Raw genomic sequence first — 25422 nt, 5'->3', positions numbered from 1 at the left:
TGGGTTTGAACTCCTCAGTGGAGACTTCAAAAGCAGCTGTAAAGACCATCCTGACACAGGCTTGTGGCATTTTTCAATCTTGCCTTACCTCATGAAAAATCATTCAATTTTTACAGTCTATTTGCCCTTCATGTGAAGTGCCTTAACTGTAAACTATGCCCCTCTCTTTAGTGCGGTCCTCAATGGGTCTATTCTGGATCCTCTTTTATTTTCTATATAACTTCTATCCCCTGGGGCAAATTATTTTATTCATTGTCACTGTTCAGATAATTGGTTGAGAATAATGAATGAATTTCAATTGCAAACCTGTGTTCCAATAAAACCTGGTATAACCAATGGGAATCGACCATGTCATACCATTTCAATTTTAAAGGATACTTTGCCGATCTTCAAACCCGCTTTGTGTCTCTGTAGTGTGGGCAGTGTGTGAAGATGAACTGTGTTTACCTCAGAGCCCCCACCCCTTTATTATCCAAAGTCCACCAAGTGACGTATTTCACAACCAACATTGAGGGAAACTAAACACTCTTGACTAAAGCTACACTTAGCGTAGCTTACTGGTAGCCTGCAGCTGCAGTTTCCAGACTTCATGGCCACTGCCAGAGTCAGATATGACAGAAAAACAATAATAGATCTGGTAAACCCTTCTGCTTCACTCAAGTCAGCTGTGTGGAGCATTTGCATGGAAGGCAAAAGAGTTATACAACCAAGTGCGTTGTTGATAGAAGAACTACAGTGTGTATGCTACTGAAGATTTAGCAGTGGCGGTTGGTGCATTTCACACTTAGGCCTTCAGTGATGTCCAACTTAGTCAATAAATACTTTTCATTTTGCCAGTATTTATAACACCAGGACTGGAGAGTAGTTAGAAACACACTTAAGCACTACTAGGCATTGCATCACCTCAGTTGTGTAGCCTACAAAATGGGCTATTATCCGGAGCATCAGCAATTAAAACATATCTGATATGCTACTGTCAAAACTTCAAAATAAAATGGTCTTTAAAATTATCTTTCCAAAAAGTTTTATTAAATGAGTCCACAAAGAATATGCAAGCTTTAACAAGATTGTACAATACATTGCAAAATCGCAGTTTAATATCAGAAAGACACTAACAAGACGGCCATTCTTTGACGACAGCGACACAATAAACAAGTCTCTTTGTAAAAAAAACTTTTTCATGTCAAAACGTGACGTATCACGACTTTCTGTGACCTGTTGCTTTGAGTACAACCACACAGCTGCGCCAATGCGCCAGATTATTGACATACCGTTAACAGTCCCGGGTGTGACTCTGTTGATCTGCAGTGCCGTGGCTCAAACTAGTAATTATCCATATCCAATCACAGGACGCGTAAATGTCACGTTCAACGTGAGGCCAGCTAGAGGGCCTTACTGACACAACTCGTGATCTGATTGGCTATCGCAACTATCTATCAACTGTATTTTCCCGTTCACTTACAGTGCACAGACGCCCGCATTGTTGATTCTGAAGGCCCGGGCAGATTTCATACAGCCTGGCAACATAAGATAGCTGAATTCTGATTGGATAAAAACTCTAACCTAAAAACAACAGCACTGGAAGGAGCATAATATGACATGAAGAGAATATGAATACTTTTAGATATTTAGGGAAAGAAAATTAAAAATTAAATTAACCTTTATCATAATTATGATCATGATTTCTGGTTATGTTAGGCCAGCAGAGAAGGCCTTGCTGGCCCTGACGGCCCACCACTGAGATTTATAGACTGCATCAAACTGTAGAGCAAACAAATGTTCAAACATTCAAACAATGTTCAGCAAACTTTTTTGGCAATTTCCTCTGGTGGCTTTTTAGTTGAAATGGCACAAGCACAGTTGAAAAGAGCATCTTGTGCATCTACATTATTATTATTATTATTATTATTAATAATAATAATAATAATAATAATAATAATAATAATACATTCAATTTTTATAGCGCTTTTAAAGGTACTCAAAGTCGCATTGTTGTAGACTTAAATACGGTGGCAGACAAGTCACCTTTCTCCTAATGGAAATGTTTTGGGCTGTTATAGCTCATCTGCCATTGTTAGCCACTGTAGTAAAGTATGTTGGCGCTGACAGGGACTTCATGGTGCATTCAGGTTCACCTCCCAAGCTGTAAAGTATCCTTCTTCCATCAGTGACTCTTCTTTTGTTATTACATTTAAATACATTTTAATTCGACCATATGGCCTTAGTATAGTACATTCCAAAGAATATTATTGTAATGTCTTTTTAGAGAAGAATTTGAAAATGTAGACGACGGTTGTCAGGGCATAACACCAATGATCTGTTGATCTTTATGATTCCAAACTTGATAGCGTAGCAATGGCATAAGTCAGTGCTTAAAAAACTTTGAAATCAAAAATCAAACCCCTACTGCCCACACTGCCGGTTAAAGAACTACAACGTATATTTTGGATCAATGCACCAGATGGAAATGTAGAACATTGTATCTGTACAAAACAATGACACGGTACACTAAATCCAACCTGGCGACCAGCTTAATTAGGTCATTTGTCATTTTCTGTGACTACAGGTGCAAGTAGACAGATGTACATGGTCACAGAACACACACGGAGAGTAATAAAAAACCCCAAGGCCTACACCAAATTTTGTGGCACCCAGATGGTGAGTCTGATACTTGATGAACAGACAACCTTCAGGCTCCAGACAAACAGACATGGCTGCCTGGTGCCTCCGCTTCCATAGCTGACTACCAAGTCACTGCGGCTACATGTCTCACAATGGTCATGTACTTTACATTGTGTTGCTTGGCAATGTAACTTTTTTTCCTATCTTGAAACTGACAGTTGCAAATGCCTTCAACCTCTTCCATTTGTTGCTGTGTGGCTGATGCCCTTATATTTGTTTAAAGAAGCAAATGTGTTACTTTTGTGCTTTCTGCTGTTTGCACTGGGCAGCTCCAGGGCAACTGCTGTCTGGAAAGTGTTCTCCAGAGTGAGAAAGTCTGATTTTATTCATGGCAGCCTGGGCACTGGGCTTTAAGGAATACAGATTATTTTATACTGTTCTCCTCTGTCATTGGTGGGAGAGAATGGGAACTGAAATAAGGACAGATGAACTCTGATGGCAGCTTTTATTTTGAAGAGTTACAGGACATGGCTCTTATTGACAAAAGGAAAACAGCTTGTTTAAAGCAATTTCCTCAACAATGAATGATATGAAACCAGTGTCTGCTACATCCACACTGCAAAAAAAGAAAAGTTGGGTGAACTCAAAATTTCAAGGCAACAAACTTCGATAAAATTTTAAGTTGGACAATTAAACTAAATATTTTAAGTTTTGTTTTTGAGTCTGCTCAACTCTGAATTCAGATTTTTGTCAACTCAACTGTAAGTTGTACTAACTTATAATTTTACATTGTAATAACTTTTAATCCTTACTTCTGCAATGTGCTGAATTGGCAAGATTGTAACGCCTCTATGAAATGTCAGCTAATGTTGCAACCACAATTTTGAGTTAGCATTGATACGCTAATTGCTACTCTTGTAGCTGTAACAAGCAGCGCTGCTAGCATCAGTTCGCCGCTAGCATCAGTTAGCCGCTCGCTTTCGCTAATGAATTTCACCGCTTCCCCGCATTTCACAACAAAGAAATAAGAGTTAGTAGAACTATTGTCCCTTGTTGTGAACCCAAACTTAAAGATATAAGTAACAACAACTCACCAACTTGTTTTTGAGCATACAACTGGCTTCCTTTGTTGTGCTAACTTACATTATTGCCCTAAATGTCAATAATTTATATTTCCAAGTTTTACCAACTTAAATCACTGTTTTAGGCCAAAAAATACAAGCTGGCTTTTTTGCAGTGCAGTAATAGTAAGGCTTTAATATGTTATGGTGAATTTCAAGCATATCTTCTTCCTTAAAGGGATATCAAGCAACTTGGAATTTAAATTTGGTCACTAATAATAATTTCAACCCACATTCAAAATGATGTCTGCTCCAATGCATGGGTTTATGAGGATGTGTATTAACCCCCTAAAGGAGAGGTGACATAGGGGCCATTTCAATTTTGTGTGTATGTGTGTTAATATTGTGTGGGATCAGGCAGTCAGGGTGTGTTAAGTGTGTTTTTTGGGCAGCTGCTGCTGTCGCTGATTGCTGAGGCCCCTCATTCTAGGGGATTACAGCACACATACACACACACACGTGCACCCACATTTCTATTCATGCCTGGGGTCAGTTATTTTATCACAGTCTGCAACCCACCCCCACCCCCCCCTACCCCATGTACCCAACACATACACACTGAAACATTCAAAAACATGCGCACAGCGTGCTGGTTCCCAGTGGATCCATAAAGTCGGGCAGCTAATTGAAACAGGAGTCAGATAGTAAATCAGAGCGTACTGCACCGGGCTGTGGGACATACGGCTTCAGTAATCAGACATAGTGATATCACTGTAGTTGGGCATTTAGAGGAAAAAGTGAACTTTATCTTCTGGGAATGTTTAAATATTCACAGAGCTTACATTTCACATTCGCACTGTTGTCATAGATATATTTTAGTTCCTCACTGAAGATTAATCTGAACGAATCAGATCTATTTTTGCTTCATGAATGCTTCTGAAGGCTCAAACTGATTCAGAGCATCTACTCCACACTTGACTGTGTAGAATGTTTTAAAATACAACGCCTGTCAGGTCGCTCCTCTCCTGTGCTGGTTGGCAAAGACTGCTGATACAGTTGCTTACAGTCAGTCGGTGTACTAGAATCAATACGTTTCACACACTGTTTTATTCTAATGCATCAAAATAAATTAACAAGTGAAGCAGTTTCACACTTTACAATAGATTTTCTCAAGGGAATAGTTTGATTGCCAGCAGTTATCATAAAAAAAACCCCACCTGCCCAGATCTGCCACTTTAATCTAGTAAATTTGCAAGTTTTTTCTCAAAATATTTTTATTTTTTATTTTGGATATCCGCTGAAGTTACCAAATACGGTTCCTCGCCTGATAAAGGGTTAACAATAAGTTGCTTTTTTTTGTCAATGGACTGCATCTAAATTCTATGCTAGCATCTATTTCAGATGAAATGTTACAGTATGCAAACATGGCACAGGCAGCTCTGGGAAATTAATAATGCTTCACTTTAGTGAACAAGTCTATAAGATGTCCCTTTGCTTGGCCTACATATATATTTTTAAATGAGTTCATCATGTTTGCTCTCAGGTATTTCAGATGTTGATAGAGCTGAGGTTGGCATGGGGGCTATTAGGAAGTGACTTAGTATTAACAGCAACAACAAAAATATATATTCTGTTTATTTGTATGTTGAATGACAGTGCATATATTGGATATTTATGTGATTTCAGGCTCAGTAATAGCTTTTCTCTCTCTGCGTCCTCCCAGTTCTCTCTCTTTCTCCTCTGTCTGTGCATCTCTCTCCACCCCCCTCTCTTGCGCTCTGATGATGAAGCGCTTTTAGATTTGCCCGTTAATAATGCATGTTTCTGATTCCCACTCACCCTTCATTTTTTCATGTGTTCTCTCTCTCTCCCCTTCTCTCTCTCTCTCACCCATCATCCTCGCTCTGCCTCTCCTGCCGGGGTTTTCTGATGTCTCGGTGCATCCCTGTCTCCGTTCATTAACATCTCTCTCCCCTCCCACCCCTCATCCGTCTCTGCCCTCTCTGGTCTCAGTTCGGCTCAGTTCAATTTGTTTCCGATCAGTCCCAGTTACCGAATTCATTCAATTCTACTTGGTACATTTTCACTTAAAACAGCAATCAAAGCAAGTCTACATTAAGACATTAACAAATAATGTCCCCTCCTTTTGTATGCCTCTCTCTTTCTCCATCTTGTTTCCATGGTAACGGGTCATGGCTTGGGGTTGGGTTGGGTCGCTGGCGTTCCTCCAATCTCTCCCTGTGACAGCAGCTTCTCACCCATGTCATCGTGAGGAGTTCAAAGAGCCCTTCCTCATCTCTTACATTACACCCGGCGAGTTCAAACAGCTCGACCTCGGCTTATTAATATCTACTGGCATCATCCACTGGTCCTTCTCCTCTCAGCTAGCTACTCTTTTAATGGCTTCATGTCTAAATGTGCCGCCGTTCTTTGTCCGTCACATTTGTTTTGCTAATGTGAGATGAATAGAGAGTCTCTCTGGAGATTATGATAATGCATTCATGGTCACGGAGGGAAGCCCGTTGGTGGGAGGTTGGGGGTTGGGGGGGGGGGGGGCGCACTGTGTCATCTGTGTGTGTCCCCTGCTGGAGGTAAAAGTAATAAAAATGACTGGAGACATTTTGGTTATTGATTGAAGGTCCTTGTGTTCAGCAAGACACATTCATTTACTGGGTATTCCCTGGAGAGCCAGCAGGATGTGGCCATGTATTCATGTGGCGCTGTGTGTGTGTGTGTGTGTGTGTGTGTGTGTCTGGCCTGTATTGATGAATGGATTCAAGTGTTGGCTTTGAGAACAAAATATGTCCCTTTGACTCCATTATATTTGGCTGCATTCATTAGAAGAGCTCATTTCCAAAATAGAGGTTATGTCCTTATTATATTTTTGTCATTCAATGACTTCTGTTCTCTCTATATATATTCAATTTCAGAAAGTGACATTATATAGATTCATTACGCGTAGAGTGAAATATTTCAAGCCTGTTTTTCTTGTAATTTTGATGATTCTGGCTTAGAGGTAATGAAAACCCCAAACTCAGTGTCTCAGAAAATTAGAATATTGTGAAAAAGTTCATTATTGGAGTCTACAGTCAGTGGTGATTTGGGGCCATGTCCTCTGCTGGTGTTGGTCCACTGTGTTTTCTGAAGTCCTCAGTCAACATAGCAGCCATCTACCAGGACATTTTAGAGTCTTCATGCTTCCACAAGCTCTTTGGAGATGCTGATTTCATTTTCCAGAAGGACTTGGCACCTGCCCACACTGGCAAAGGTACCAAAAGCCAGTTAAAAAGCCATGGTGTTACTGGGCTGGACTGGCCAGCAAACTATGCTGACTTGAACCCCATAGGAGTCTATGGGCTGTTGTCAACAACGCAGATGTCCTGAAGGGCGATATCAGACCAACATGGTGCCGTAGGCTGATCTCCTCCATGCCACCAAGTATTAATGCAGTAATTCATGCAAAGGAGCCCAACCAAGTATTGAATGTATAGAAATGAGCATACTTTTCAGGAGCCTGACATTTGTGTTTAATTGATCTTATGTAATATTCTAATTTTCTGAGACAGTGAGTTTTGTGTTTTCATTATTTGTAAGCCATAATCATCAAAATTACAAGAAATACAGGCTTGATCTAATATACGAGTTTCACTTTCTGAAATAATTGACAAAAAATATTGGACCTTTTCACGATATTCTATTTTTTTTTTTAGATGTACCTGTATATATATATTATATTATGTATATTATACCCTTGTATCAGTCATGTTTTGATGCTGATGATGTCATAAGAGGACGTTGAACCAAGTTTGCATGTAATTTAAGCTGTGCAGGACTTGTCATTACAACTAATTTGGCAAAGAAATACCAACAGTGGCACACAGTGTCACCCAAGCTAAATTAGCAGCCATAGCATGATCACTGTAGATCTATAAGATTACACAGTCTGGTGTACATTGTTGTGGTCCATTGGCATCCCCATAATTTCCTTCTCATTGTTGCAGGTTTGAACCACCTTCTGAACACAGACTTTGGCTGAGATTAAATCCTCACAGGTAAGAGATATATTATCAAATTATTGTAATGTCTCTGCTTTACTGTTGTATCCATTATTTGGCTCTTGAAACCCTTGGTGCCTTTTGATGTTGTTATTCTCTGCTCCTGCATGCTGTGTACACACGGATGTTACTGGGTGTGTTTGAATCAGCGTCTCGCTTGGACACCCAAACATCCTCTTGTTCTAGTTTTTGATTACAGTTTTTGCTGATGTCATGTCTGGCCTCGTGCATGTGCAGGGATCCGGGCTGTTGTGTTGTGCTCAGTATCACCCGAAGTGATTACTGCACTGGACTCATATGCTCTAAATAGATGCACATTGTCGTGTGTTATTGTCACTGACAGCACTAACATTGTTGGGTTGGAGATGCACTGAACGGCATTCTGTCAGTTTTTCATGTCATGGCTGGATTACAAGAAAGGTCAGTTAGCATGGGTGAAAAGTGCTGTGTTAAGGCATGTGTTACAACTGGCAGTGACTCAGTTATACCCTTTACAGTCTTGGCTGCATCCTCTTAGAATCTCCAGATACTAAACAGCAGAGCAGAGTATCTTGATGCCTTTTGTAACCTTTATGTGGCTGTGATTTAAAGGTGTTATTTAGCTTTTAGGCAGGCTGCCTGAAAAGTGAAGCTACTGCTCAAGTGCCTTAAACCTGCTTTCTTTCTAATGACCTGCAGAGGGCGACTCCACTGGTTGCAAAACAAGGTCTGATTGTAAAGAAGTCTATTAGGAAATGGCCTTACTTCTTACTTGATTCATCACATCAGTATACATTTTACTAATGAGTTTTTGGTGACAATCTTTAGTTTCAAGCCTTTTCAATACAGCATGAGGTGTAAATTAAAGATTAAATCCAATTTCAAAGTAAAATAGATAAAGTTGCTACAAAGGCAGTTGCCTTGGTAGTTCCATCTACAGCTCCACCCTCTTGTCCAAATATGGTCACTTCTGGCTCCAGAAAACCAAGGTGGCGATGGCCAAAATGCCAAACTCAAGGTTTAAAAACATAGTCTACAAACCAAAGAGTGATGTCATGGTGGCTGTTTACTTTTATACAGTTTAATGTGGTTTTGTTTTGTTTTTTTGCCACGTGTATGATATTATATAGAAAAAACATTGAAATTAACAATGTGTCCACACCCAGAAAAGGTGAGAGGACACTATTAATACCCAGCATGTATTTGGATTAGGACTATAAATGTGAATGGAAAAATAGGAGCCTCATGTCCTGCATCACCTGCTGCTCACCTGCTGACTCATGTGCATCACACAAACACACAATCCTGACAAAATGCTGCTTTTATTTCATGGCTTATTCTTGAGTGTGATTAATAGAATCTGTGCTCTCTATTTCAATCTATTTCTAGAAATATAATGTCCTTTTCCAGCAGTCCACACATATTGTCTTTGTGAATGTATAAGAAGAAAGAAAAGCACATTAAACATTCATTAGATAAACATAATTAGGTTTGATTATTACCACAGAATGCAAACTTTTGGTCAAAAGAAAATAACAGTGATGTTGTACACAGCATGCCGCATCTGCCTTATGGAAAATCCATAAAACATATTTGTCAGCAGGGAGCTGTGTGTTGTAAGTAGAGCAGCTCAGTATTACATAACACACCATTACAATGTTCCCACCTCCCATTACTATCACTGCTACCTGAATAGCCCCACGAGAGCACTCCACTATATTGCATTGATCCATAATTTTAACAGTGAGTCATTATCACAGCAGTTAACTTTACTGAAAAGATGGCATGGAAAAGTGGTTTGGATTCAGTTATTGTAGGTTGCGATGAGGGATCTGCTCTCCTCAGCCGCTCTCTGCCCTCCTACAGCCTCCCTTCTCCTCCTCCACCCCTCTCTATATGACTAATCCTGATGAACAGATGGGTGGAGGAGAAAAAAAGGGGCATGCCAGCTTGTTGCGCTGCCATAACACGTCAATCAGTCCCCTCCCCCCTCTCACCTCCTGCCCCGCTGCCATCCCATCATGCACTTCTCTCCTATCAGCCTGATATTACCATATAATTTGCTCTATACTTTCATTCAACCCAGGCAGCAAAACATTTCAGTTTTGACATTTCTTGAGGAAAAAACTTTTTAGCCCTGCAACAGAGCCTAAGAATAGTCAACCACTGTCGAAGGGCGTGATCAGGTCAGTTAAATAGAAGATACCGTATGTAGCAACCTCTGTCATTAAAGGTATATCAGTCTTGCCCTGAAGGACACACAAATACAAATACACTCACAGTAAGTCATGTGACAGTAAAGCCCTGAGTCACGTACCAAGGCCACGTGCACCCCTCTGCTCATCAATACCTTTTACCTTGCAATAGCACACAGGAATACCAATGAGACTTGGCTGGTTTACAAACCAGCTGGATTTATGTGGTCACGTTCACATTGACACACTGTATTAGAAAGACTATTGATTTTAGGGGCTTTTATCCTTTCTATTTTGCATAGTGTAGGTCAGCTACAAGTTATTTGTTGTAATTTACATCACTGCTCAACATTATAATAAACATATAACAAAAAACATTACAACAAAAGACCAATTTTAAAAAGCGTTTAATATGGAAATGTTCGCCTCTGAGAATAAAAAAATCTATGTGACTCAATACTTGGTTGAGGTTGGGGCTGTTTGACTTGAACAACTGGAAATGGACTTTTCCATCATATTCTAATGTATTGAGATGATCCTGTATATATAAGTTTTTACATTTGTGTTAATACAAGCACTGGTTTCTATTCGGTTTACTAGGGTATACAAATTTGAATCACTGTTTTCTGTCATAAGTCGATGAAGTTGAATTGACATTTATAAAATGAATTGATGAATCTAGCTAGATGATGATGGGTCGCCAGATTCAGTTTGTAATTTTAATTTCATGTAGATACACAAATTTGTACACAAAGACAACAACACACAAACATGTATAGCCAGCATGGCCCTCTGCTCTGGCTGAGCCCACAGCTTTTGATGAGATGACCTCAGACAGGCGAGACATGCACTCACAGGCATGCACACACACTCATTCGCACATGGGCACACACCCAACACCCAACCATGCCCACGGCAGCCAACAAACCGGTCCATACGCCTGGCAAAATGTGTGCAATTGTCCAAATATCACAGTGCTATAATTGGATGTCAGATGAAGCGAATTTTAATGGCAGCTATCAGTAACGGCTATAGATGAGTTACGCATGGATGAGTCCAGTAAGGGCTTTATTTTGGACCAATTTTCATTTTTCACTTCCAGTCCGCTTAATGATTTACTCTTGGTTTAACAGAAATCAGTCATTTGAACTTATTGCCCATAATTTAAATACATAATACTCTGTATTGTAATGTGAAATGTTTTTTTTAATCATTTTGTCAAAGCACATGTTTTTCCCCAACAAGAACACAGCAGTTTGTGTTAATACTTTCAGTCTGCAGGTGTGACACCTTTAGAGGTGTTCGTACTCAGTTTTTCACCTTTTCAGAGAGGATCACTCTGTTACCTGAATGTGCCCGGGGCAAAGCTGTTAGATTCAGTTCATGGAAAGGCAGGGCTGCCTACCTTCCCTGAATAGGAAATAGAAAACGCACAACAGGAAATGACAATAAGTCTATTCATACCAGAGTTTAACAGTGCTGGGGATGCATGGGAACTCACTGAAATGGGGTTAAGTTGGTTATGGGAGGACTGTGCTGATTTTCAACTCTTAATCATTAGTCGTCACCATTAACAGAGTCTAGTCTGTGTATTTCTATGGTGTAACGGTAAAATATAGGAGGTTAATTTTCCCTACTCCTCCTAACTTTACTTGTTCTCTCAAAGATACAGCTATGTTTTCATGGTTTTGTATCATATCCCTTCTGAAAAAGAGGCAAAGGATTTATCTTAGTTTTGGTCACCTCCACCTCCACCAAGGCTTTGGGTTTATTTTTGTCTTTCAGCAGGATTATGGAAAAAACTTAAGGCCTATTTTTCATGACACTTGGTTTGAGGGTGTAGCATGGACAAAGGAAAGAACCCATTACTATTTGGAGCAGATCCAGATCACGGGGGCAGATATCATTATTTTTCACTTTCATTAACATTCCCAGATAGGGCATTTGTGCCGCATTCATGTGGCCTGGGAATAATCAGACAAATTATCTCGCTGTTTGTGAAATTCACTTAAATGCTCCCTTAGGCCGAAACAAAAACACTATCAACGTGTTGTTTAAAATGCCTTGAGCAGTAACAAAAAAGAAAAAACCTTAATTGTAGTTTAGACCTAGAGCTCAAGCAAACACCAAAGTCACAAGAACTACTTCCTAATTCCAGTAATGGGACCATCTGAGGAGCAGTGAATGCACCACTGGCCTGGGCAGAGGTCACCATTGTAGTTATACAGAACCTTGTTGAAATAGTCAGTGTACATTTGTACTGACCGAACTTCCAACACCATACCAGACCCTGTTTTAACTAGATTTAAATGAAGAGTTGTGCACTTACGCAGATGACACTGCCCAGTGTTTGTAATGAATCTTGTTTTTTAGAAACAGCAGGATTGGTTGAAAACTGGTTGAAACCAAAGGTTCTATCACTGCACACTAATACTATGAAGAACTTTACTCGTTTGAACTGTGGCCACATATTTTATTGCCAGAGGTGTCACCTTGTGCCCTGGAACACCCCTGCCACTTCAGCGTTATCCCAGTGGTAAACAACATAAAGGACAATAGCCCCCATGGGCTGGTTGTAGAGGATGGAGTGTGTGTGTGGGGGGGGGCATGCTGACCATCAGCACTTCACAAAGCCTCAGAGAAAAGCAGCGCTGGGGGATTCTGCGGATGGTGCTAGAAAAACTGACCCCAAAAAAGGGAAGGCCGTGTGTGTGTGTGTGTGTGTGTGTGTGTGTGCATGTGCAAAAAAGGGACTGAGATAGTTTGTTCTGATTAGGAGGCTGTGAACGATCCGGTTTGGGGGCTATTGGAGACAAAGAGGCTGCCAGATCTGTCCTTTCACTGAAAGAAGTGGAGTTAGTGTACTGAAAGCTCCTCTTACAATAACTTCCAGTGTGGCGGACAGCTTCCGATGAGGTCAGCAGTTAAATCATGGCGCTCTCTAAATTAAGCCGAAATGGGGAGCTGCTGGTTACAGCCCTGACAAGGAAATATGTCTAAAGGGCACACCACTTAAACTGCCTCCTGACCTACTATAAAATACTGGTTATTTGTCAGGTATGAGTATATGTAGACATTAAGCAAATAGCCTGTCCTGGTAGAAAGGGATGTCCTGTATTAACTGATCTGAGGACATATTTGGTGCATTCTGTGTGAACATTACCCTGGAAATACCAGTAATGCAAGTATGCCATTACCTCATATTATTGTTTTTTTAACAATAATCTCCACACCTCACCTCTGCATATCCCAGTGTCAAGTGTTTGTTAAACAGAAAACAACACTGTATAACACCCAGCATAACTTCACTTTAGCTTGAGCGGAGTGCTTTATTCCCATTCCACCACAACGTCTCAGCTTACTCTCCAGTGTAAGAAAAGTGTAACGTTATCTAACTATTGTCTGCGGCACAAATGTGCTTTAGTAAATAATACTTAACTCAGTAAAGAGATATGAAACGTGGATGAATAGCGGACGTCTATCAGGATGGATTAGTGAGGCAGTGGTGCCCCTCGTTTTCCGTTTTGATCAAGAAGTCCAGGAAAAGCTTTGCCCCAAAGAAGTAGGGCTGTTTTTCTCACCTTACAATGGGCTTTGTTGGTGGCAGACCGCCTTCATGGGGGTTTGTCAAGGAGGGGAAGAGAAAGAGAGATAAGGCCAATAAAGTTATCAAACTGACAGATGCAGAGCCAAGAATTGGGAGCAGGTTGGTGTTCTGGACTCTGGACGTTCTTCATAGACGGATGTGATTGTTTCTCTGCAGTTGTTGAGTACATCTGCCTTATATACGTTGGCATTGCTATATATTTTGTATTCCTCCTCTACAGACACTGGAAGTGAGATTTAACCCCCCCATCTAATGCCTGTTGGACTTGGCATACCTGTCCCAACTTTTCCATTTTTTACGCAGCATTATGAGCTACAATATGTCTGTTTACCACTGTATTCTATCTGCAGATTGAGAAGGCATCAGCTATCTGTTCTATGAAAGCCTTTAATTTTGGATTGGCTGTTTATTCCTTGATGTCTGATTTGACAGATTATGTCAAAGCATGTCATTTGGCTTTTTTAGAGCATATTGCCTAAGAATGTAAAATTCAGGGCTGTTTCTGTTGCATTAACCATAGTAATGTTGCATTAGTGGCTATAGAATATTAAGTCGTCCATCTTTGCTCAAAACATCTCAGTCTTCTTAGCCTCAGGTGAGCATAAAGTACAGGTTAGGAGCTTATTTTTAAAATACAAAAATGTGAAATAATCAGTTATATTCCCCTATTCAATGTTTGGGTCATGTGACTACTTGTATGTAAAAGGCGTCATCATAGTGAAGAGCTCACTGAACTATCACTACACTGTAGGGCTGGAAATTGAAAATACATTTCCAATATTGGAGGGATGATAATTTTTGCATCATTACTCTCATTTTCTTTGGGAAACATTAAAGTCATCAGTGGGTGATGTTTTTGTAAGGATCTGTACCAAAGATTCTTCTGAGTGTTTTATTGATGATGTTTTATTGTTTCTCTTAGTTCATATTTATCATCTACTGTCATATTTATATTTGTACAGCACTTTGGTCAACTGATGTTTTAAATGCACTTTAGAAATAAACCTTGTCTTGACAGGAGACATCTCTACAACACCACAATTCTTTATTCAGAATGGCATTCTGACTCATATTCTGCTATCGTTTTGATTTTGCAATAGTCCATGTTATTGCAATTTTGATTAAATTATGCATTAATTGCTTAGCCCGAGACTCTTCAGTTCTGTTAAGCCCTACAGAACTTTATTTTGTTATTTCTGGCCTGCAACTTTACTAAAGTTCACTCTTGCGGCTCTTATCAGCATCATTTTTGGCATCAGAAAACAAAAGAAACTTTGGTTTTCAACATGTAGTGTATATACAGGGGGTTTATCAAACAACAACATTAGCAACTAGCTGGTGAACACAGTGGAGCATTTGGCAATTAAAGAGCAGAATTTCTTTTCAGGAGAGGCTGGACAAACTTAAAGAAAGCTTTAAAAAACAAGTTCTACCAAATAAATCAACTTCAGTCATCTGCAGCAGTTCTGTTCAGTGGCTAACAGATAGTAGCAGCCAGGGCTGATGCTAGCTACACTCCCCTGCTGCACATACACAAGCAACTACTTTGCATATATGATTGCAGGATCGGTTTGCAATAAGTTCTCACCTCAGGCGCTGGATGCACAAAGGCATTTGTTCGCTGTCAGAAGCAGTGTTCTGTACTGGGTTTGTTTACAAGAGGATGTCTTTTTGTTCCCCAGTCAGCTCAGTTTCAGTGAATCTGGCCTAGGATTGCTAATATTTCAATTTAGTTTTTATCAGAAGTTCACATGCATATTTCCCCCAACAAAAGTGCTCTCAAATGTCAGCAGTGAAGTGGAAGTCACGCTGGCTTCACATGGAAGCTGCAGTTTCCCTGTTTGTGGCTCACAGCTCCTCTTCTACTGACCTGGTTACTGGAGACTGTATGAGGGTCACCACAGTTCAGTGAAGTCTAGTTACTGTGGTGCGGTCCATGTGCTGGATGTCTTCCCCAGAGGAATGAAATTTCAGCCTGAAATAAAACAACTGATGTATTTAATTCCAACAGGACTGCAAGTACTGTCTAAACTGTGGTTGTAGCATCAGCGTGTTTACAAAAGTAGAGATGTGTGTGTACTGAGCTACACATGAGGGAGCATCAACTCCAGTCCGGTCTGGCTGAAAGCAGTCCGATTCAGTCTATTGTCTTAGAAATATCTCCGTCACTGTGATCTGATGTGACTGCAGATGACTGTGTTTTCATCCTCTAATTCTCCTACTCCTCCTCCCTCATCTGTTCAGTCAGGCTGTCAGGCCTCAGTGTCTCTCAGTGGGACTGAAGGCTGCGGAGTGACCAACTTAGCACGTTGCTTCAGGGTTTGCAAACTGAGAGGCAGGAAGCCTGTTGGCTTCTTGTCAGCAGGCTTCACATCATTCTGTTGTTGGCTCTAGTTCTGTTGAATATGCAATTATATTCAAAGTCATTTCTCATCTCTACTGCTGCGCATACTACTAATACTTCTACTCTACTACTTTCGTTTTGAGTCATTTCATTGAGTGAACAAATCTATGTTGTGGTTAAAAAAGCCGTTTTAAACCCGTTAGTTTCTTTCTCCAGGCTGTTGATCCCCTAAACAGTCACAGAGACAGACAGTGCCCCTCAGCACCACTGGGCCTGGAAGAAGACATTTTTATAACTATTTATTTCTACCAATCCACAACCTGTGTATATTTTTTTACTAACCTAACCTTGTTCATATTTTTTTCTAATGTAATTGCTATTTTTATTTTGTATATTTATATATCTGTATTTTTGTACACCAGTTAACCGGAGTCAAACTCCTGGTATGTGCACACGTACCTGGCCAATAAAGATGATTCTAATTCTGGTTATTTGATTACCTCTCCAACTGGTCAGCACATTTCTGTTGGGAATTTAGGATGCCTCTTTTATGCATAAATGATACCTTGCCAGGGCGTCAAACATGTAAATAAAAGGGCGTTATCATAAATGCTATCCCTCCCATAAGGATATCAAATATGCAAGGATGTAGCTGAGCAACACTTGTGTGGATCTCACGTTCAAAAGTGTGGTAAGATGGCTATCAGAATTATTAATAATTATCATAAATCATTTTTTTTTTTTTTTTTATTTCAAATATGCAACAACAATACAATAATACCAAGGCTGCCAAGCACTCTATAAAAAATGCCACAGCATATTTGAAAAGGGGTGGGAAGAAGTAAAAACTTGTTCAATCCCACCCCACTTCATTAAACAATATTAACCGGTCAGAAATCAAAATAAATTATATGACTTGATTTGCTCTAAGTCATAGCTCGTTGGGGGTACCATCTGTAAAACTAAAATATAAATAAATATAGCCAATTCACCTAAATCAGTCTCATAAAGTTACTAAACTTTCAATTTGGAAAACTGATTAATAATCAGTTTGTTCAGGCAGGCAGTCGTATGGGTGATACGGACAAAGTACATATTCTGTCGTTTAGTGTAGAGATCTTGCTGAAAATGTCACTATTCCTTTCTTCTACTTTCATATGTAAACTGTAGCTGTGCGCATGAGATGACAAAGCAAATGTGTAAATTTAAAGTCAGATAAATTTGTTAAGAACATTGGCATTCTTACCAAACTCCATCATGTCCAGTATTTAGAGGAGGCCACTGCCAAATTATTTTAAAGTCCTGACAATGTACTGAAACGAATACATTCTGTTTTTGTTTATGTTTTAGACAGCATGCCAGCTTTTTTGGAATCGTGGTTGTAAATTGACAGCCATTTAGTATTAATAGCCTCTTAAGTGTTGAGTGCTCAGCTCAGTCCACCAGCACAAAGCAACAGAGGGAATAGATGCAGGTTACTGGAAGTGGATGTGTGATGGGAACAAAGTGGATTACAGTAATTCAGAAGCGCAGACGACCTCACTACTGAATTGCATTTTCATAAGCACTTACATAATGGTCGGGTGGTGTAGTTTTATGGCTTTCTGTATGTGAATGAGTGATATTGACTCATCTATTAATGAAGAACTCACTGTTGAGCTTGAAAGGTGTCAGGAAATGGACTTCATTTGGGAGAAGGTGTGAGAATAAATTACACTGCAAAAAATGCCAACTTGTATTTTTTGCCTAAAACAGTGATTTAAGTTGGTAAAACTTGGAAATATAAATTATTGACATTTAGGGCAATAATGTAAGTTAGCACAGCAAAGGAAGCCAGTTGTATGCTCAAAAACAAGTTGGTGAGTTATTGTTACTTATATCTTTAAGTTGGGGTTCACAACAAGGGACAATAGTTCTGCTAACTCTTATTTCTTTGTTGTGAAATGCGGGAAAGCGGTGAAATTCGGTCATTAGCGAAAGCTAGTGGCTAACTGATGCTACCGGCGCTGCTTGTTACAGCTAGAAGAGTAGCCATTAGCGTATCAATGCTAACTCAAAATTGTGGTCGCAACATTAGCTGACATTTCATAGCGGCGTTACAATCGTGCCAATTCAGCACATTGTAGAAGTAAGGATTAAAAGTTATTACAATGTAAAATTATAAACTCAGAAATCTGAATTCAGAGTTGAGCAAACTCAAAAACAAAACTTAAAATATTTAGTTTAGTTGTCCAACTTAAAATTTTATTGAAGTTTGTTGCCTTGAAATTTTGAGTTCACCCAACTTTTCTTTTTTTGCAGTGTAGAGGGCAGAAATGTAGGATTGGCTAGTGGACGTCTGCCATTGTCATCCATTTAAAACATCCAAACACCTTCCTTTTCACTCATGCAAACGTCACATTGAAACCTAATTTGGTATTTCCGTTTGACGACCAGATGACACTGCTCATGGGCTTTGATTGAAAACAAAGACCACATTAAACAGAGGAAGGAAGACAGGAAAGAGACAAGGATAGAGTGATCCAGATGTAAGGCAGAGCTGGAGGGCGACTCGTTGACCTCTGGGCTCTGACTTCTGAGTCAGAGGAGCGAGGGAACGAGGAGGATGAGAGATGACCAGTTATCAGACTCATCCTCCTCTGGGTCCCCTTTGTCATCATCTTCCCTTTATTTGATGCTTCTATGAGAGCCTGTCTTTGGGAAATATTCCTTCCAGAGAAATGTTTTCCACCACAGCACAGCCTCATGGTATAGAGCCTTTAATGATGGAAAATACACTCAACAGGCTTCAAAAACATGTAGCACGCTGCAGGGTCATATACAGTTAAACAGGTATGAAAGGGTGTTTGTCCTCTTCATTCGAAAAAGGCCAAAGTTCAATTTTATGATACATCATGCAAATCAAAAGGCTGTGAGGAATCTCAAACATGAATGCCCAAGCAGTTTATGCCAGTTAACAATCAGAGACATTTGAGCTGTTGGAATATGGAGATGTTGACATTTGCACGTGGCAGCTAATTTTATGTACGTGTCTGTTTTCTGTTTGTGCCCGAGCTCGGGGAGTCATCTGTGTTGTCTACAGATTTATTTATTTTTTCTACCCCCGGGCAGTTAATCTCTCTCTGCCTCTCTGGAGACGTGACCCAGGTCAGACATAAAAACAGACTCAGTACAAAAACAGTTATATTTCCATGTAAGAGGATTTCAGAAGTAATGACTTTATATAAGAAGCAGGTTAGCTTTGCTTTACGTAAAGAAACAAAACAGGAAATAATGTGTATTTTCATTTCTTGCTGAATATTTGATAAGAAAACTAGAAACAGGGAAAGTGCTAATCTGCACCTCAAAAGCTCCACTTTAAAGTTGTTAATGATTGCATTATTTTTACATCAGCAAATAACACCACTTTTACAGTAAACATAATTTTCCCATCTATGGCATTTATCCCAAAATGCTGCCTCTCAATACTTTATATTAGATAGAAATAGATAGCCGTGACACCGATATGTTGCAAATATTCATAAAGGCTTCAAACAACCAGAATTGGTTGGAGCCAAGCAGCAGAAATGAAGCCAGAACGGAAGTGCCAAAAACTGCAATTCCTCCAGTGGCCACTTGAGGCTGGCTCCAAAAGTGAGTCTATGTTAAAATGGCCAACACTAGAGCAGAAATAAACCTGTTAAGAGCCTGGTACAAAAAGAGTTTTCTTTTTCTTTGAACCTTTTTGACATATATACAGTACTTAACATAAATTTATTAGACAACCTGCCATAAAAACGAGAAAACAAATATTTTAGAAATGTTTCAAAAGCTTGATTAAAACCAAAATGTTAGTTATTAATTTTGGCAAACTAACTGATTTCACTTTTTTATAGCCAGATTGTAGCCGGCTCACTGGGTTTCTCTGAGAAGTCAGATAACTATAATTTGACATGTGAATCAAGAAATAATGTGCACTATTACTATTTACTATTTTTACAGGGTTTTTTTGTAAAACAGTAAATTTGAAAATTCTTGGATAATATATTTTAGCATTAAAATATGTCATTTTGGTTGAGTAACTTATACATACTGCTTTATTCACCATTACAGAAACATAGAAATATTAATGCTGTTAATTTAGGACAGCTGTGGCATAAACCGGTAGTCTGATAAATTTGTTAAGCCTTAAACCTTTCCTGGATTTGTGGTTGTAATTTCCCTATTCAGAATGGTATAATAATTCAGAATGGGGTATTAACTCACCTGTTTAAACAATTTTAAAGCTTAAAGTTGTGTTTAATGAAGGATGTGGCAGCTTTGAGTGAAATCACAGGAGGTGTTTCTGCAGCCAGGCTTCATTCAGGAGGAGTCAGGCTCTGCCAAGATGGCTGCAGCCTCACATTGAGCTTCATTTATTCCCTTTAGAAAGCTATGGGTGACGTCACAGGCTACATCCATATTTTATACAGTCTATGGTCGGAGCCTACTTTAAAAGAGAAGAGAAGACGAGTAAATTGATAGAGTGGTTTTCCACACCTCCCTGTTGCAGTCTTCCCCCAGGCTGTAGGATTGTTTTTTCCTTTTCCTCCCATCTTCTGTTCTGTCCTGAATATCTTCATTCTGCTCACCAATCTCTCCTTCCCATTCATTACCTTTTAGACAAAAGTCCCTCTTATATGCAGCCCTACCAGGTGAATGGGCTTCACTGAGTCTTTCTCTGGGAGAAAATGACCAGAAGTCCAGCACAGATTAATATGTGTGGCTGTGGGGGAGGCCATTTGTGCTGCAGCAGCATAGAGCATTATAATAATTAATCTGAAGATGGGCTATTACATTTGCATGATATCATATTGCACATCACAATGAGATTAGAAGATTTAGCATGCATGGCCTGCATGCATTAATGCATCTGGTGCATCATGCTGTGTTGCTCTCCTTTTCTCTTCCCTCTCCATTAACTAGTGAGAGTAAGATCCAATAGGACGTGTCGGCGTAATTAGCCGCGTCCTGGGGTTGTATTAGCTCACACACTCTGCCTACCTCAGCTGGATAAAATCTGACACACTACTTTCTGTGTGTGTGTTCATTACCGTACTCTCTCTATGCCATGAGACATGCTTCCTCTCCAGCAGAGTGGAGACGTAACAGGCCTGAATCCAGCAGAGAGCCTGATAGTTTCACCTTCAAGCCTCTGAAGACTTCAGCCCCCCCTGTGTATTTGTGCATGTGTGTGCGCTGTCGGTGCGTCTCTATATTTGTGTGTCCACAACACATGTGCAGAGATGCATGTGCGAGTCATGAATAATGAAGATGTCGGGGTGGACCGAGCCATTTACCTGACAGCAGCACACTGCTCCACCTCGACATCCATCTCAGCCTGCTGACAGGAGTTACCGTCACCCTTTGGCTGCTCTGATTCAACTGGCTCATGCAATTTATTTCCACGAATCATTTAAGTCCAACACTGATCTCGTCTTTCTCAAACCTTGAGAAATGTGCTTTTTGCATTGAGACATTAATCAAAATCATTGTATGCACAGGAGTATCTTGATGCTGTTGGTGCAATTTGCTCATAAATTACCATCAGCTAATGCGCATGTGACATCCTCACACAAGACAAAGCCCATAAAAGTGAAAAACAAACAGACAATCTCCTGCTCCCCATGGTGCAGTTAACAAGAGCCCATTAATGGCAACATGGTTCTGTGTGACGGCCGCAGTATAAATCTGCGTCTCTTTCTTATGGACCACACAACAGAAATTTGCGCTCGTGGGCCTGCACTCATGTGTAACTTAATCCATATGACACAGTGACAAGGATGCTTCTATTAATGTGGTGCGTTTGTGCATGCATGTGCCAATATGTGTGCAGCTTTATGTAGCAGAGTTGTGATTGTTCCGGTCGAGCACACTCACATGCCATATGTTTACAGGCAAACACGTGGTAGACTAATGGGGTGTTCTCTAAGCAGCAGTTTTCTTTTAGGAGCAACAAAAGACTGACCAAACGCAAGAGTCTGGTGTTTCACAGGGGTAGTTCAGATCTACCCAAGTCACAAATGAAACACAAACTAACCGTACCAAATTACACACAAAGTCACACAATAACACAAACAAACTAGCTGATCCAGGCTGCAGCGGACCAGCAACTCCTGTGTTCCGCGATGTAAAATTACCATTTTTGTCAATGGAGTCTGGTGACTTTTGGTGAGACTTTTTCTTTTGGTGGCTAAAATGCATTTTGGTCCAGTCCATCAGTACATTGCTGCAAGGTAAAACTACTGTCCTTGTCAAAAGGAGTCTGGTGGTTTTGAAGAGTCGCTAGATGTATAAATGGATATCAAGCAGACCTCGGTTTTAGGCCCGTTGGCTGTCCCTGTCCGGCCCACGTGGTTACCCGGGAATTAAAAATCAAAACAACCACAGTGCTTTCATTTTGAAGCCTTTTTTATTTGCGTGCATTCCACACAAAAAAAACACTGCGTTATCTTGTTATTTTGTCAAAAACACTTTTTGCATACATATCAATTGCTGGTTACTGCTGTTACTGCATAACATGCTCTATATTGTTTTTGTGGTTTTAATGTATGTTGTTTTTAAAATAAATGGAAAAGTGCAATAATGATTGGAGTTTTTACTATTTTTTTTACTGCTATATATTTGACTTACCCCACATTAACGTAGTCGTATTATATCATGTATTCTTACCAGTAGCAACTCAAAACCAGATAATTTACTGCATTTTATAAAGCGATGAAAGTAATATTGAGCAGAATAAGGGTCAGAGTATTGGTCCGGCCCTCTGCAACCTTCACAGTATGTCATGCAGCCCCTTGGGAAAATTGAATCGCCCACCCCTGATATAATGGCTTCAGGCCTGCCTGTAAAGCAGTGGAAATATCCAAAATATATCATACATTTAAACTGACAGATTTTCTGAAGATGGGCCTTTTTTTGGGTGGCTAAACTGTTTACTGCTGCCCCCATCCACTACAGTACATTGCTTAGCTTTTGTGTTACTACTCCTGCCTGCATTTTAAAACTGGGAACATGCTGAATGCCATCTACTGTATGTAATACACTGACTATGGATAAGTACCTCATACAACCCCCACTCTAATAATCCGTACTATGCCTTTAAATTGTTTAGGTTACAAGGGCTGGAACAGAGTTTGTTTGGACTTTTCCTCCTGCCAAAGTCTTTACGTTGGCAGGCCGACAGGCCGTCCCGGAGACGAGCCACTTGTGATCAGTGACTTATACTGTCTGGTGTGGATGTTAAGCTTCAAGAATGCCAATGAACTGCAGAGGAAAAATGCAGCAAAGTAAACTTTGCATTGTGGTTCAGACTAAATATTCTGTGTACCCGCATCTCTCACTTTTATGGACAGATCTTATATACATGACACATTTTGAGAGGCTTGAGCAGAAACCTGGTGGTCATGTAGACTAAATAAATCCATTCAACAAGTCAAAGCAACAGTTTAGTGAACCCATGGATCTGTTCTTTTGTGTATCTCTGTAGTGTGGATCCAGACCGCCCTGATCCTGTTGTTGAATTTGGACACAAGGTTTTCATCGTGATACCCCCGACCATGGACAGGAACAGGAAGTGGGCGCCGGGCTTTGGAGCAGTGCTATTGATCCTCTTGAGTCACATGACGTCAGCGCTGGAAGTGCCTCTTGATCGTACGTATCATCCCCATAAACTTCACATTTTCTGTGATGATCAAAATAGTAAATCCTAAAATCTTTTACCAACTCTTCCACTTGTATCAACGCTTTACAACTAATGGAAGTTCCATTCAGCACAGTTACATTGTGTGGAATAACAAACATGAAAGCCTCTATGAGCCACTAACAGGCATTAGAGCTGCAGATTAAGCAGTTGACTGGATTTCTTGCTTTTCTTTGCACGTTTCAGCATGCAGACTCTTTCAGTTATGACATACAATGTCTTCAAATACTTTCATGCCTTGATTGACCTGCCTGATAAAACAGAAGCACTTCAAGTAAAGAAAAACAAGAGGGCAATCTCTCTGCAGATCTTCAGGCAGGCTCAATAAAATGCTTAGAAGTACTTGAACGTGCAACTATTTCACCTGAACCTGTTCTTTCCTCATGGCAAAAACTAACACCTTTCCTCAATATTCTATCACTGTGGTACGGCGTGTCCTGGTGGACAAAAAGCTAAAGTACTGGAAGGATGTAAGTTGCCTCAAACACTGCTGTGACTTCTAGTGTTAAGTTTTTGCACTTAAACACGTTTTTTATTGATTTATTTCTTAAGTTTGTGTGCCCTGGATTAGTTAGATGTGCATGCAGTTATCTCAACACTGTCACTGTGTGAAGTCCTTGTTTTGGAGTGATGCTTGGTTTTATGTCACTACATGAACAGGTAAGTTGTAACCAGATAAGAAAGCTGTTTTCAAGCTTCAGATGGCGTGACGTGTGATTGCTTGTTGCATGCCGATGCTTGATTCTGTAAAGCCCGCAGTGTGCTTTGTTGACACCTCAGTGTGCGTGTCTGATCTATGTTTCTTTTCATGTTTCTCCAGTGCCCCAACCCCCCACTATAACGCTACAGTCCCCGAAGGATTACATCTTCGATCCACGGGAGAACATCGTCATCCACTGTGAAGCCAAGGGGAAGCCTCATCCCAGGTGAGACTCTCCCCCCGTCCCACTGATGCTTCATTCAACCATCCCAGTCACACACTGAGCATATTTCACCGGTTACTTTTCTACTTCACACAACAATTGAGGCGCCGAGCTTGTGAAATGATAATATGCTCGAAATGAGTTTCCAGGAATCAAGAGCAAACTGATTTCCCTTCAGTTTTATGGTCCTCTGTGAGATTATAGATCTGTTTTTTTGAGGGCAACTTAACCCGGAGCAGTGTGGAAATATGAATCGCCATAGCAACTGTTGTCATGGAGACCACTTGAGGAAACACACCTGGCAGAGGAATTAGACAGTTTAGACTCAAGCCCCTGAATCAAGTTAGAACCCACCAAACCCCTGCTAGAAAACCAGCGATTACAATCAGTATGCATGAACAGACCACAATACAGCTCAACAATTTAAAACAGGCTAATACTCACATTTCCTCTTTTATATTTCATTACCATGACATTCAAGTGATTATCCTTCTTGTTGACCCTAGCTTTTCATGGACAAGAAATGGGACCCACTTTGATGTGGAGAAAGACTCCAAAGTCCTGATGAAGCCCGGGTCAGGAACTCTGGTCATTGACATCAGCGGGGAGAAGGCCGAGGCCTACGAGGGAACGTACCAGTGTACGGCACACAACGAGCACGGAACCGCAGTATCCAACAGCATCGTCATCAGACAGTCCAGTAAGACTTAGATTCAATTATTTAATTGGCTCTGATAAATTAGATTAGATTCTAAAGGCTTGAGCTCAAACGATAGCACGATACAGTATATTTTTGGAGCAGTTTTTTAAAGCTGGTCTTTGAATTCAACTTCCAGCTTTCGCAAAATGCTCAATCTCACTGTTGCATTTATGAATTCTTGATATTCCACTCGATTTGTAAAGCCACGGGAAGCCT

General features: G+C 40.2%; 1 protein-coding gene across 5 annotated transcripts in view; it reads left to right on the top strand.

Moving 5' to 3' along the window:
• Nucleotides 1-25422, top strand: part of nrcama (neuronal cell adhesion molecule a) — a 73374-nt gene that overhangs the window by 22745 nt on the left and 25207 nt on the right. For 4 of the 5 annotated variants that reach the window (XM_059326116.1, XM_059326114.1, XM_059326117.1 and 1 more), the window contains exons 2-6: nucleotides 7685-7735; nucleotides 23371-23534; nucleotides 24036-24053; nucleotides 24404-24509; nucleotides 25013-25206. In XM_059326116.1, the coding sequence (XP_059182099.1) occupies nucleotides 23441-23534; nucleotides 24036-24053; nucleotides 24404-24509; nucleotides 25013-25206 (412 nt within the window). In that variant the 5' untranslated portion in view covers nucleotides 7685-7735; nucleotides 23371-23440. Of the gene's footprint in view, nucleotides 1-7684; nucleotides 7736-23370; nucleotides 23535-24035; nucleotides 24054-24403; nucleotides 24510-25012; nucleotides 25207-25422 lie in introns of those variants that run through there. The other variant, XM_059326118.1, reaches the window with a different exon arrangement.

The sequence above is a fragment of the Centropristis striata genome, chromosome 22 (assembly GCF_030273125.1).
Source record: "Centropristis striata isolate RG_2023a ecotype Rhode Island chromosome 22, C.striata_1.0, whole genome shotgun sequence".
In the NCBI taxonomy this organism is placed as follows: domain Eukaryota; kingdom Metazoa; phylum Chordata; class Actinopteri; order Perciformes; family Serranidae; genus Centropristis; species Centropristis striata.
This window is presented reverse-complemented; position numbering and strand designations above follow the sequence as displayed.